The sequence below is a fragment of the Salvelinus fontinalis genome, chromosome 31 (genome assembly GCF_029448725.1).
Source record: "Salvelinus fontinalis isolate EN_2023a chromosome 31, ASM2944872v1, whole genome shotgun sequence".
NCBI classification, from domain to species: Eukaryota; Metazoa; Chordata; class Actinopteri; order Salmoniformes; family Salmonidae; genus Salvelinus; species Salvelinus fontinalis.
In genome coordinates this window covers 46,718,730-46,732,531 of record NC_074695.1, presented here as the reverse complement: position 1 = coordinate 46,732,531, position 13,802 = coordinate 46,718,730, and the positions used below count along the sequence as shown (strand labels likewise).

Sequence of the window (13,802 nt, the reverse complement as noted above, 5' to 3'; positions counted from 1 at the left end):
TCGATTTTATGCACCTGTCAGCAACGGGTGTGGCTGAAATAGCCGAATCCACTAATTTTGAAGCGGTGTCCACATACATGTATATAGTGTATTCTTAGTGACTAATGCTGAAATCAATTATTAGCAGGAACAGGGTTTCCCAAGCTCAGTCCTGCACTAAAGAACAACTAAAGAAAGAGCCTTGAATGACTAGGTGTGTCCAAACTTTTGAATGGTACTGTACACATTTATATGACCAAAAGTATGTGGACACCTGCTCATCGAACACATATACAGTGGGGAGAACAAGTATTTGATACACTGCCGATTTTGCAGGTTTTCCTACTTACAAAGCATGTAGAGGTCTGTAATTTGTATCATAGGTACACTTCAAATGTGAGGAATCTTCAACGGAATCTAAAACAAAAATCCAGAAATTCACATTGTATGATTTTTAAGTAATTAATTTGCATTTTATTGCATGACATAAGTATTTGAGACATCAGAAAAGCAGAACTTAATATTTGGTACAGAAACCTTTGTTTGCAATTACAGAGATCATACGTTTCCTGTAGTTCTTGACCAGGTTTGCACACACTGCAGCAGGGATTTTGGCCCACTCCTCCATACAGACCTTCTCCAGATCCTTCAGGTTTTCGGGGCTGTCGCTGGGCAATACGGACTTTCAGCTCCCTCCAAAGATTTTCTATTGGGTTCAGGTCTGGAGACTGGCTAGGCCACTCCAGGACCTTGAGATGCTTCTTACGGAGCCACTCCTTAGTTGCCCTGGCTGTGTGTTTCGGGCCGTTGTCATGCTGGAAGTCCCAGCCACGACCCATCTTCAATGCTCTTACTGAGGGAAGGAGGTTATTGGCCAAGATCTCGCGATACATGGCCCCATCCATCCTCCCCTCAATACGGTGCAGTCGTCCTGTCCCCTTTGCAGAAAAGCATCCCCTAAGAATGATGTTTCCACCGCCATGCTTCACGGTTGAGATGGTGTTCTTGGGGTTGTACTCATCCTTCTTCTTTCTCCAAACACGGCGAGTGGAGTTTAGACCAACAAGCTCTATTTTTGTCTCATCAGACCACATGACCTTCTCCCATTCCTCCTCTGGATCATCCAGATGGTCATTGGCAAACTTCAGATGGGCCTGGACATGCGCTGGCTTGAGCAGGGGGACCTTGCGTGCGCTGCAGGATTTTAATCCATGACGGCGTAGTGTGTTACTAATGGTTTTCTTTGAGACTGTGCTCCCAGCTCTTTTCAGGTCATTAACCAGGTCCTGCCGTGTAGTTCTGGGCTGATCCCTCACCTTCCTCATGATCATTGATGCCCCACGAGGTGAGATCTTGCATGGAGCCCCACACCGAGGGTGATTGACCGTCATCTTGAACTTCTTCCATTTTCTAATAATTGCGCCAACAGTTGTTGCCTTCTCACCAAGCTGCTTGCCTTCTCACCAAGCTGCTTGCCTATTGTCCTGTAGCCCATCCCAGCCTTGTGCAGGTCTACAATTTTATCCCTGATGTCCTTACACAGCTCTCTGGTCTTGGCCATTGTGGAGAGGTTGGAGTCTGTTTGATTGAGTGTGTGGACAGGTGTCTTTTATACAGGTAATGAGTTCAAACAGGTGCAGTTAATACAGGTAATGAGTGGAGAACAGGAGGGCTTCTTAAAGAAAAATGAACAGGTCTGTGAGAGCCGGAATTCTTACTGGTTGATAGGTGATCAAATACTTATGTCATGCAATAAAATGCAAATGGATTACTTACAAATCATACAATGTGATTTTCTGTATTTTTGTTTTAGATTCTGTCTCTCACAGTTGAAGTGTACCTATGATAAAAATTACAGACTTCTACATGCTTCGTAAGTAGGAAAACCTGCAAAATCGGCAGTGTATCAAATACTTGTTTTCCCCACTATGTATGTATGTATGTATGTATGTATGTATGTATGTATAGATATATAGATATATATGTATATATGTGTGTGTGTGTATGTATCTCTTCTCATATGGCAAAAACAGTGCTATCTGAATCTGTCTGTATCCTCAGAGATGTGTTGTGGTTCATGTGCACATCGGGCCCTGAAAGGGATCACAACCATTCATTTGTATGAATCAGACCCATGTGTTGACCAGTTGATTCTCCCATCTCTCTTCCCCCTCGGACACACACTCTAAAGTGCTGTGATCACAGAGACCCACCCACACTAACGCATGTAGTGCTCTAATGGATTTGTCAGTATGGCTCCTCAAACAGTGAATTGAGATGGATGAAACAATCACGGCTCTCTGAAAACATTGAGTGTGTAAGTTCATAAAACCACCGTTGATGTTGATGAATCCATACCTCTGTGCATTTGCGTTGTCTCTAATTCAATAGGTTACTTTCACAGTGCTTTAGTACATTCACACTAAATGAAAATGCAATAATTTAACAGTAAAACAATAGCCTACTTGTTGGCAGTCCACAGTGTCAGTTCAGTAGAATGTGTTATGCGTTCAAGGAACAAATCGTGATTAAAAAGAGACAATTGAACTGTCGGTGTGTGTGTGGTTCATTTTGTGAGATGCGTATAAATGGGGCACCCAGGCTTTGTGATAAGCTACTGATTGATTGTTTGCATTAATTAATTCCTCACCGTCTCTGCTCACAATAGGTGTTCAGTGTTGCTGTCTGTCTCTTTGTGTTGTAGTTCTGGGTGCCATTGGCTGGGTCTTCTGGATCACAGGAAGCCCATATTATGCCAGGGAGTGTGTGAAAGGGTGCAAGCCGTGACTGCCAGTCAGTGGGAGAGGGAGCAAAATGCCCAGATCAACAGGACCTTTTGTGCGTGCCTGTGTGCGTGTGTGTGTGTGTGTCTGCCTCCGTGTGCATGTGTGAAGCAGTATGGGGGATGGTGATGATGGATGGGGGTTGAATAATGACGAGAGGCCCGGGCCTCCTCCTTACCCCTGTTTCTCATGGACACTGGGACAGCGTGGTACAACAGTCTGACGCGGCTTCTCAGACGCACAGAGGAGAACAGACCCGCGCTTGTCTTCAAGTGCAAGTCACCAGTCGATCGGAGAAGCAGTGTTTCTATCATCTCGGCCATTGCTCAGCCGTGTGCCGCTCCTCGTTTGAACAATGTGGTAATGATGATGATTTGCACCTGTTTGATCCAGGGCATTGTTCTTTCACCTCCATTTCTATTCCATTGTATTTTTTCTGCATACCTCTTCATACCACCTATTCTCATGTGTCCATTCACACCTCAGGTATTCAATTACTTCATAAATAGCTTCATGTAGAGAGCAGGTATATTCATTCTCTCTTACAATTCACGTGCCATTGTGTTCGCTGCAATTCCTCATTGACCTTGATGGTTTAAAGGGGCAATCAGCAGTTGCTACATCCACTTAAAAATGAGTTATATGTACCCATTGATTATTGAAAAATATAACTAGTAAATGCCCCATGAGCTTAGTTCAACTATCATACCCCATCAGAACTCAACATATAAGCTTGTTTTACTCCAATGTTTTTAAGCAAAGTAAATGTAAACCAACTATATAGCCTCAAAACACGGTTAACTTTAATTTTGTTATCATGAATGGTCAGGCCTTAACGTCTATGAATTTGAGAGTGGTTACATTTCTCCAACCCTACCCTTCAGCTTTTTACTGAAACGGGCGGGGAATCGCTTTGTTTCAACTGCTGATCGCTGCTTTAAAGCAACATTGCATGCCCTGCTTCTACCTTAGAGGATTTTATTCCCAAAACAACTCAGCCCTTGTAGCCTCTGCCTATTCTGATTACAGCACGGGTGTACACTCATGCAGTCGTGGACAATATTGTGGCCACTCCCCATCGACGACATCGGGCCAATGAGAGAGCTTCCATTTGCAGTTTCAGTAGTACCATGGTGTTGCCCGGCAACCAGTCGGCACATTTCTGGGAGGTCCTGTGTGGATGGCAGCAGCTGTTATTCACTTCAGGGGAGAGAGAGAGAGCGAGAGAGAACATGTTAGGGTACAGAGATTGAGGGAGGAGAGACAGTTTAGTCAGAGAGGAGGAAAAGGAGGAGCAGAAGAGGGGGTCAGAGACACAGTGAGAGAGTAATAGAGGAGCCACCATCTCTTGCCTTTATCGAGAAAGTTTGCTTCTGCGACCGAGGAGGAGGAGGAGAGGGAGGCAGAATAGGCCATTTCTAAGCCTGGTTGAGACGGTGTCTATCAGAGCAGAGAAGAGAGGGATGTGTGGCGTATGGAGGAGTCGTCCTCCGTGCTTCTGCACTCCAACACACTACAGTACCTGTGCCTGCTGGAGCAGTGGATCTAGAGCCATGCCTCCCCACAGGCTCTCAGCCTGACCCACTCTGGAGGGACGGGAACAGAGGACAGCCTGGGTGACCTGGATATGAGCTGAGCTGAGGCAGTACACAGTGTGCAAGTTATTTGAGACAGATCCTGACTTCAACTGGGTTTGGGTTGAGCCAAACAGATCCAAATAGGTTTTAGTCTGAATCTTGATCTAACGCTGGTGTTTGTTGAAACACGTCCAGAGCTGTTCTGGGTCCGGCCTGCGGATGACCATAGAAGTTCTGTAGTGGTCCAAAGAGGTTTAACCGCTCAGGACCAGGACAGTTTGCCAGAAGAGGAGACTCCATGTTTGGCAATGCACACAGTGGACAACTGGGCAACGTTCTATATCTGTAGTGCCATGATGTTTACTGGATCTGCTAACAAGAACACACCACACCTGGCACAGGAACCTACACCTGGCACCATGGACTAACCTGCTCTGAGTCGCTTTATAGTGGCCCCCTGTTGATCTTTTGCAGGAGAACTTCGGAGCAAAAAAATGTGGAAATTAAAGACCTTCTGTATGGATTACTGGCATGTGTTGTGTCTACATCCTCACAATACCTTTCATAAGAGGTAAGTTGACTTGAGACTAGACGTTTTTCATATTTGTTTTGAAGTTCTGCAGGATAGGATAAGATGTGCCTGTGGCTTATGGATCTTTTTTTCCTGCTCTTATTAGAACACTCCAAACGTCAATTAAAACGATATGAAATATTGTATATAGATTCATGTTTTAGAGACAAACTGTGAAAATGACAACAGAACAGTGTTTAGGCGTATTGCTGACTGAACATGGTTCCGGGGCCTGAGCTGACTGGACCGCAATTGATTACCCTGAGAGAAACTAGTTAAAAGGTCATTTATTTTCCTGCACTACTTGGTTAACTCACTTGGTCTCTTGGTGATGCTTGTCTACTTAATGGTGTCTAGTGTAAGGGACTGGAGCTGCCAAGTGCTCCGGAGGAGAGAAAAGGTGTGACTTGACTCAGCATCCACTCCGCCTCTCCTCCCTCGTGGTCTTCACCTTTTCACCTAGTGCAGGATCTCCACAGGGTTGCTCGTTCGGTTTACTGCGCTCACCGGAGCAGATTGTGAATCTGTTTTTGAGTGTTTATAACCGACACATTACAGGTTAGGAATGTATTAGTGTCACTGCACAGTTTCCTTGGAATGTTATAGGGTTAGATTTAATGTCAGATGGTTGGACCACAACTCGGCGTTATCAGCTTAGTCGCAGGAACAAGGAGTGGGAAATACTGTTCAATCGGCTCTAAGTGAGTGCAGGGGTAGGTCACTGTACTGAATCTAGGAATAGGGTTTTCTCTCAGCTTTAATACACAGAACTGTACATACAGTAGGTAGTTTATGCGGTAGGAAATTGGGTCCCCGCTCACTGCTCACGAACCAATTCATCCTCTCCAATTCCCCTGCAACTCTACAGGGACTATAAAACGCCCCTCGTGTCCCTGACTGCCTGTCACAACATAGATAGCTGTCGTTCTATATTCCAGTAGAGCTGCAGTGATTACCCCATGAATCTGTTCAGAATACAAATGTGTAGCTGACTCCCACAGAATAGATATGCTCTATTACAATCAAGGGGAACAACCAAGGGCTGACTGGATATATATATATAATTCCAAAGGCTATCTGACAGTCTCCTGGCTGCTTCTCTATGTGATCGTGTTGCTTTGTGTTTTCTGATGCCACTTCATGCAGGACCCCCCCCCCCCCCCCCCCAACACAGATGTGTGTAAGAAACACTCATATTGGGCATTTTGAAGCTTCAAAAGCTAATTGTTATTAAAACAATCACCTGCTGCAACTTCATGACTGTTATGCTGATAATGATATACAGCACAGGCATAGCCTACATTACCCATATAGTTAGTTTGACGTTGCCAACGGCATCAGAACTGAGTCGGAACTGAGCTGCGTTTGGAGACATGAAAGACTGATCCAAGGCCTGTGGAACCCTCCGAAGCACCTGTCACCCTGTCACATCTATATATGCTAATGTCTTCGCTCACACACACGCACACTGTGGTCATTAGTATTCAGAGTACGAGGACATGTCCATATTGCATTATTAATGCATTACATAGCAGTTTTTATACCCTGAAAAATTGGGCCTGCTGCCATTTTTATAATGGTGTGAATCCCCATAAGTTGTAGGTACAAATATCATAGTGTGTCAAGTTAATCGCTTGGTGTTAAGTAACTAAGTACAAATAAGTTGTTTTTGGGGGTTATCTGTACTTTACTATTTATATTTATGACTACTTTTACTCCACTACATTCCGAAAGAAAATATGTACATTTTAGTGCCGTCCATTTTTCCTGACTCCCAAAAGTACTCGTGACATTTTTGAATGCTCTGGCAAGACGGCAATATGGTCCAATTCATGCCTACTACTGCCTCTGATCTGGCGGACTCACGAAACACAAAATACTGTGTTCTGTAAATTACGTGTTGGCGTGTGCCACTGGCTATACGTACATTTTAAAAACAAGAAAATCGTGCAGTATGATTTACTTAATGGAATCTTGATGTATAGAATTTACACGAACTTTTTACTTGAATCATTTTTCCATCACTACTTAAGTACATTTAAAACCAGATACTTTTAGACTTTTACTCAAGTCGTATTTTACTGGGTGATTTTCCTTTTACTTGAGTCATTTTCTCTCTCTCTCTCTCTCTCTCTCTGACACTATAGTTTCTTGGAAAATATTTAGCATTACAGGGCTGTTGTTTTTTATTCCATTATCAAAACCTGTTATAGAAGCCAAGTAATTTATGCTTGGTCTAAAAGACTTCATTATATGCTCCTGATTCCTCAGAGTCACTGGAAAGATGTAGTCATGGGGCGTAACTTGAAACGCCAGCAAAGGGTTTAGGGTAACATGGTTACATTGAGTTCCATGGCTTTAGTAGCTGTGTTGTTAAAGCAAGGCCGCTGTAGTAACTCTAAACAGCCTCTCCCAGCTGCTGAACCGGGGCTAACCCTCCCCCTGCTTGGCCTTCCCATTGAGCGCTCTGTCGTTCTTGGATATGGGCCCGTGTATTACCACAGGCACATACACGTACCCGGCACAGCACACAGGCATGCCTAGCCCACATCCAGTGGCTATCACAGGCAGTCCCAGCCAGATGGGTTAGTGTGCATTGTAAGGAAAGAAAAATAAGGGGTGTCCTCAAAGGAAGGAGAGAGAGGGAGGGGGTTGTGTAGTAGTTCACAGTGTGGGTGGAGAGCCTTTTGTTACGAGGAGGGACGGTTTTAATCTGTTAGCGTAGACATACTGTACTGAGCCTTTACCTAACTTGGTCATCAGGCGAACTTGCTAGTCGAGCAACTTTCTGAGTGTGGACTCGGGCAGGATAATCTGGGACAGGGAACTTCTAAAAGGCGCAGCTGAAGGAACTGGAGCCAGAAGAGAAAGAATTCTGTGTTTTTCTATGGAAAGTAAAGGATGTGGGGTGTAATTTGTGGTCTAGTATATGGGAGTTGGTACAGTGTGTCTCACCACTGACTGTTATAGGGGGAGTTGCCACAGTTTGGTGCGTTTGGGACATTTTGAAACGTCCTCCCTGCGTGTTCCGTGCTGCACATTTGTCCCCCTGCGTGTCTGGTGTCTGCAGTGATGTCACTGCCGCGTGGAATGTGATGTGGAAGTACTGCATTTCCAGCCGAACAATAAGGTAGGAGATTATCTGTAATGACTCCTATTGCCTGGTCTGGTAAAAGACCGCGAGCGTTGGTTCACTTCGGACTGGGCCCCAGAGAGAGGGAAGCACTCCTGGAGAAATGTTACATATTCAATACCCTGGAAGTGGGCATCATCATCAGTGTTAGGCTAAATCCCACACATAGACAGTAGGAGTGGCAGCAATGCAACGTGTCCTAGATTTTGCATGACATACCCGTAGTAACCCAATCATTCATTTGGAAATGAAGATGTGTTAAAACTTCGAGGCAATCCGCAGGAGGAGGGCTCATCTCAGGTAGTCCTGTGGGGTAAATTGGAATATGAGAGGACATTTTATTCAAAGAAGCCATCTGTTCCTGAATGAACCCACATGTCCCTAGAACAAAGTTTTAGATATACATGATCTGGGTCAAAAAAAAAAAAAAATGTAAATCTTATTTTTAAAGGCCCAGTGCAGGGAAAACTTTATTTTTCCTGTATTTTATATACATTTCCACGCTAGGAGGTTGGAATAAATTATGATCATGGCCTTTTTGTGTAAGAGTTGTTGTTTGATAAGACCACATGAAATGTCAGCCTGTTTTAGTAGAATGGAGTTTTGGCCTGCCTGGTGATATCATAGTTACAGAGTTTCTGTATCCCAATTTGGCCAGGCAAAAAATATGAATATTTCTGCGCATGTATAGTTTGTGGGCCCACTCCGCTGCTGCAGCTCCCGCCTCTCCCCCCTGCTTGATCGCCTTTGTCTGGTCACTGGCGTAGCCTACAAACTTCATGTTGTACACAAAACTGTTCAAACTATTGCATTTCATGCCTCAGTAAGCATAATGCAGCTAGTAGGCTACATGCAGCTATTTACATGTTTTACATTTACATTTTAGTCATTTAGCAGACGCTCTTATCCAGAGCGACTTACAGTAGAGTGCATACATTTTACATTACATTACATTTTACATACTGAGACAATGATATCCCTACCGGACAAACCCTCCCTAACCCGGACGACGCTATGCCAATTGTGCATCGCCCCACGGACAAAATACACAAAATACATTATTGTCATGTTCGTACAAACTTTGTTGTCAGTATTGCAAACATAAGCACGACACAAACGGACAGTCTAGCGATTTCATGTTCTTCTTCGCTGCTGAGTTGCATGCAGCTATTTACTCACGATATCAGCATTTGTGGCGTAACGATCTCGCCCATTGTCAGACTTTTTTTCAACGGTCCGGAAACACCCTCGGCTGCCTAGAACGTTTGGCTGCCCAGAGGTGGAACGCAGCAAGACGGACACACAGTCTTAATAGCGATTTAATGGGGGGGGGGTTCACCATCATTGCAAACATTGGCTAAGCTGTGCAGGAAGCAGACAGGCAGTTAAGTACTGTTCTTTTTTTTTTGAGGAACTACAATATGGCAGCAACTATAAAGATTAGCCAACTCCAAAGAGTTTTGACTGCGTCCTGTTTGTGCAACTGCAATATCCGCGACAACAGAGACAGTTGTAGCCTTCATAACATATGCTTTGGGAGGATCGTTCACATCGCCGCCTGCTTCTTTTTTTCTTCAGTTGTTCAGAAACATGAGGCAGAGACAGGCGTAGGCTACGTCATCATGGCTCTGAAGAGGGTGAGTAAAGAGAGAATCGCGAAGTGAGTGGGAGTGTGAGCAGCAGCTACGTTAGAGAAACAAATGCGCATAAAATAAGACATGAGCAGAATATGATCCAGAGGGGCGGGGCAGGCATGGGCGAAAACTGGATCCGTAGCCAATTAGTTAATAGACCAATAAGAGAGTTCCAAATTTATCTTTCAATAACAGGAAATGTTCTGTTTTCCCCTCCCCACTCAGACCACTCCCAGACAGTCCTAGCAAAATTCTTGCTTGAGAAATTGCTCTTTGCTAAGAAGCTATTTTTGTTTGTTTTCAATTAAAATGGTCAAAAGTCATCACAGTAAGGTACCTAATTGTTACCCAGATATAATTTGATATTGAGATCAAAAGGGCTGCATTGGACCTTTAATAGGCTCGTGTTGTGATTGACTTATTCCAGTTACTTCTTCCTGACCTTGCACCTTTCAGTGTTTTTCTGAGTCATCCATCTTCTGAACCCGGTTGGGCTGATTTGAAATGAACTGTTATCTCTCCCTCACAAGACACGGACTGACCCAGGAGTAAAACGCCTGTCTCTTCAAAACACACAAAGCTTTCATTTTGAACTCCTGTTTTCTCAACTTTTCTCCAGCCTCCTCCCGGAGTTGTCTCCTCTGATCATATCTCAGACTCTGAAGCTTTCACAGGTGTCTCGTTCAAGTGGAGTTAGTCTCTGGCAGGAACAGACGGTTGTTTTGCAAGGAAGGCTAGCTAGACTGTCTGAAGTGAAGAGGCTTTTGAGGGAGTTGTTGAAAACAATAGTCTGACTGTTTGACAGTGAAGCGGCTGAAATGACACAGTAGAAGCAAAGCAACCTGATCTGATCCTAATTCCAGGGCAGCGAGTGGAGTGGATCACAGCAGCCATGACTTATTTACTGTGTGTGTGTCTGGATAGCGTCTCTGGTGCCGAGCGCTCCTGCATCCCGTCCCCAATCCAGAGGGGAAAAACAAGAGATCAGGCTGTTGGGTTTCATCTGAATGTTAAAGCCAGTGGAGTCTCACTGTAGTCTCATACACTTCCTGCATCTCCAACTGTGTCTGTGTCAGTCGTCGTGTCCATCGCAGTGTCTGTAACTTTGTTTGTGTCGCCACTGGGGTGGAATAGGCTGAAACCGGGGTTGTTGTGAGGAAGAGCAACATGGACTAACCCAGCCCAGAAGTACAGGCCAGAATGTGGACCTGGTCTGAAGCTGTTCTGACTTCAACTGGACATCTTGACAAACAACAGCCTCTTGACTTTCATCTGGACCCAGCGAAGAGAGACTCCGGATTCTGCACGTTTGGTCCTTGTGTTGGGACGCTGGGTTTATGTTGAGAGATCTTTTCTGGGCAGAGAGAGAGACGTGTGTAATGGAAAAGCTGTAATATGGCAGGTAGTCCCACTGTGGTGAGTTCACTTCTGGTGTGGAACAGCTTCGACATGTCTGGGGAAATCATTTTGGTCAGAAATGCCATTTTGAGGGAGATGGTAATGAGCAGTTGTTGCCATTTTGAAGTGTGGTTGTTTTCCAGCCAACCGTATTGGAACAGTTTGATATTTGTATTTGTTGAAGTATGGATTGATCATGTTGAAAGTAGTGCGGCATTCTCACAAGTTCACACACACACACCACACCACACACACACACACACACACACACACAAACAGTTGCTTTAGGTCCAAATTCACAAGTTTATTCACCTGTGTTCATAATTGATTCTTCTGTACCCAAAGTGTATTCAATTGGAAATTACACAGTATTCATTTGTATCCTCTAGATGTTTTCTTGTGTGACTACAGTAAAGTCCCTTTACTGTTGGCTCTGTGTGCATGCAGTTCTTTAGCTCTATTGAATGTTGGAGTCAGTGTCCACATCCTTAATAATTTAAACGTGTTACTCCTAGAGGGTAGACTGCACCTTGAACACTGAATGCAAAAAAAGTATAGCCCTTTCTGTGATTGCTGAACATCAATTCTTAGAACGGTCGGTCCTTGTACACTGCAGTTGGTCATGTGTTGTGATCAATGATTTATTTATACACTAGATGACTGATAGAGGGCACCGTGTTGAAGCCACCGTGCCGCCATCTTGGCACTCCCCCACCATTTGTAAAACATTTTTGGAATGCATTTATTAATGTCTACATTCATTTTTCCCTCATTTATTCTATTACAAACACCTTAATGCATACTTTTAAATTGTCAAAATCTGTAAAAACATTTTCTTAACAGTGACATTTTTAGAGATGACTAATGTTACTGTCCCCACTACAACAACAAAAAATGTAGTGTACAATTTCAATTCAATTTACATTTCAATGGTGTACCAGATCAATTGCAGTGGTTTGAAGGGATCCATTCTAGGAATTATATTTCAATGATCGCAACGTCACCCACCCCCTGTGTTCAAGAGCATGTTGTGAAATAGTTTGACAACCCTGTTTGTAAGCTTTTAAATTATAACCAATTTAACCGTTCTTTTCCCATGATGAAGACATGGTAGGGCGGGGTATGCAAAATGGGTCAACTTTTTATCTGAATGTTTTTTTTGCATTCAGGGCCACTTTCTGACCACTTCTTGTTTCCAACAAAAGGGCTGCTGTCAAAAAGGGATTGAATTCAAATGGATTTACCCCTAACTAATGAGTACTGATGGAGTTATTGGGTTAAGCTCGTCTGAGTTGTTGAAATCTCTTGTGGTAGGGCACACTACATTAGAAGTTGTTTTGCTACGCCGGTGAAGCTACACTCTTTCACACGATCCCCATTCGTTCACTTTCATTTCCAGCACAGTATCCTCGTGTTGGTGACCAGAATACACTAAGAAATGCCACAGTGTGGATTGGCTCCGGCATATACTTCTATTTACATGATCAGTGTAGCTGTAACTGCTGTAGCTCAAAGGCAGGCACTGTCTCCGTCTCTTCTTCGGCATCTTTCTCCAGCAGCCCTTGTGCTCTTTTACTTTTGATGTCATATGCCTTAGCATCTCGTCTCTGTGGCTGCCTGGTGGATAATGAGGGAGCGTGCTGCATTAACTTATGTAATGATGGGAGAGGAGAGGAGGGGGTGGGGACGATGGGAGAGAATAGATGAGCTCATGTTGCTGCACTGCAGCTCTCACACACACACACTGCACCATATGGTTTATGCCACACGAGCGTACACACACACACACACACACACACACACACACACACACACACACACACACGCACGCTCCCAAAACACATGCACACAGAGTACGGTGCCACTACCTCTAGCCAGAATTAGCTACCAATTTAGCTCTACTGCAGAATCACACGGCTGCCATCTTCTTTACATCGTTATCTGCCTTTGAGTGAGGTGATGTGAGTGAGGAGGTGTTTGTGTGTGTGTGTGTAAGGTCTGTACATAGTAGGGGCACATGAAGAGTTTCATTCCAACACGCTATACACTGAGTGTACAAAACACCTGCTCTTTCCATGACATAGACTGACCAGGTGAATCTATGATCCCTTATTGATGTCACTTGTTAAATCCACTTCAATCAGTGTAGATGAAAGGGAGGAGACGGGTTAAAGAAGGATTTTTAGAAAGCCTTGAGACAGTTGAGACATGGATTGTGTATGTGTGCCATTCAGAGGGTGAATGGACGATACAAAAGATATATGTGCTTTTGAACAGGGTATGGTAGTCGGTGCCAGGGGCACCGGTTTGTGTTAAGAATTGCAATGCTGCTGGGTTTTTCACACTCAACATTTTCCCGTGTGTATCAAGAATGGTCCACCACCCTAAGGACATCCAGCCAATTTGACAACTCTGGGGTAAGCATAAGAAGAGAAGTTATCTAGATTCTTCAGCTCTTAGCAATTTTTGGCCAATTTCCAACTTTCCATTCGTACGCAAAATTCTGGAGAAATTGGTGTCCAATCAGCTAAATTATTTTTTAAGTGGAAACTGTATTTAAAAAAATAAAAAATTAAAATCTAATCTGGTTTTCGTGCCCAACACAGCCCAGAGACAGCCTTAGTTAATGTGGTGAATTGTCTTAGAGCCAGCACAGATGCCAAACAGCTCTCTGTCCTTGTACTCTAAGATTTAAGTGCTGCATTCGACAATGTTGACTTGATGTCC

The 13,802-nt window shown here is 44.0% G+C and overlaps 1 protein-coding gene across 5 annotated transcripts in view; it reads left to right on the top strand.

Annotated features, from left to right (window-relative positions):
- LOC129830406 (IQ motif and SEC7 domain-containing protein 1-like) overlaps positions 1 to 13,802 on the top strand; it is a 176,379-nt gene that overhangs the window by 100,748 nt on the left and 61,829 nt on the right. The window contains exon 1 of one of the 5 annotated variants that reach the window (XM_055892964.1): positions 3,901 to 4,910. The exons of 3 other annotated variants lie outside the window; for them this stretch is intronic. In XM_055892964.1, the coding sequence (XP_055748939.1) occupies positions 4,834 to 4,910 (77 nt within the window). In that variant the 5' untranslated portion in view covers positions 3,901 to 4,833. Of the gene's footprint in view, positions 1 to 3,900; positions 4,911 to 7,551; positions 8,041 to 13,802 lie in introns of those variants that run through there. One more of the 5 variants, XM_055892966.1, reaches the window with a different exon arrangement.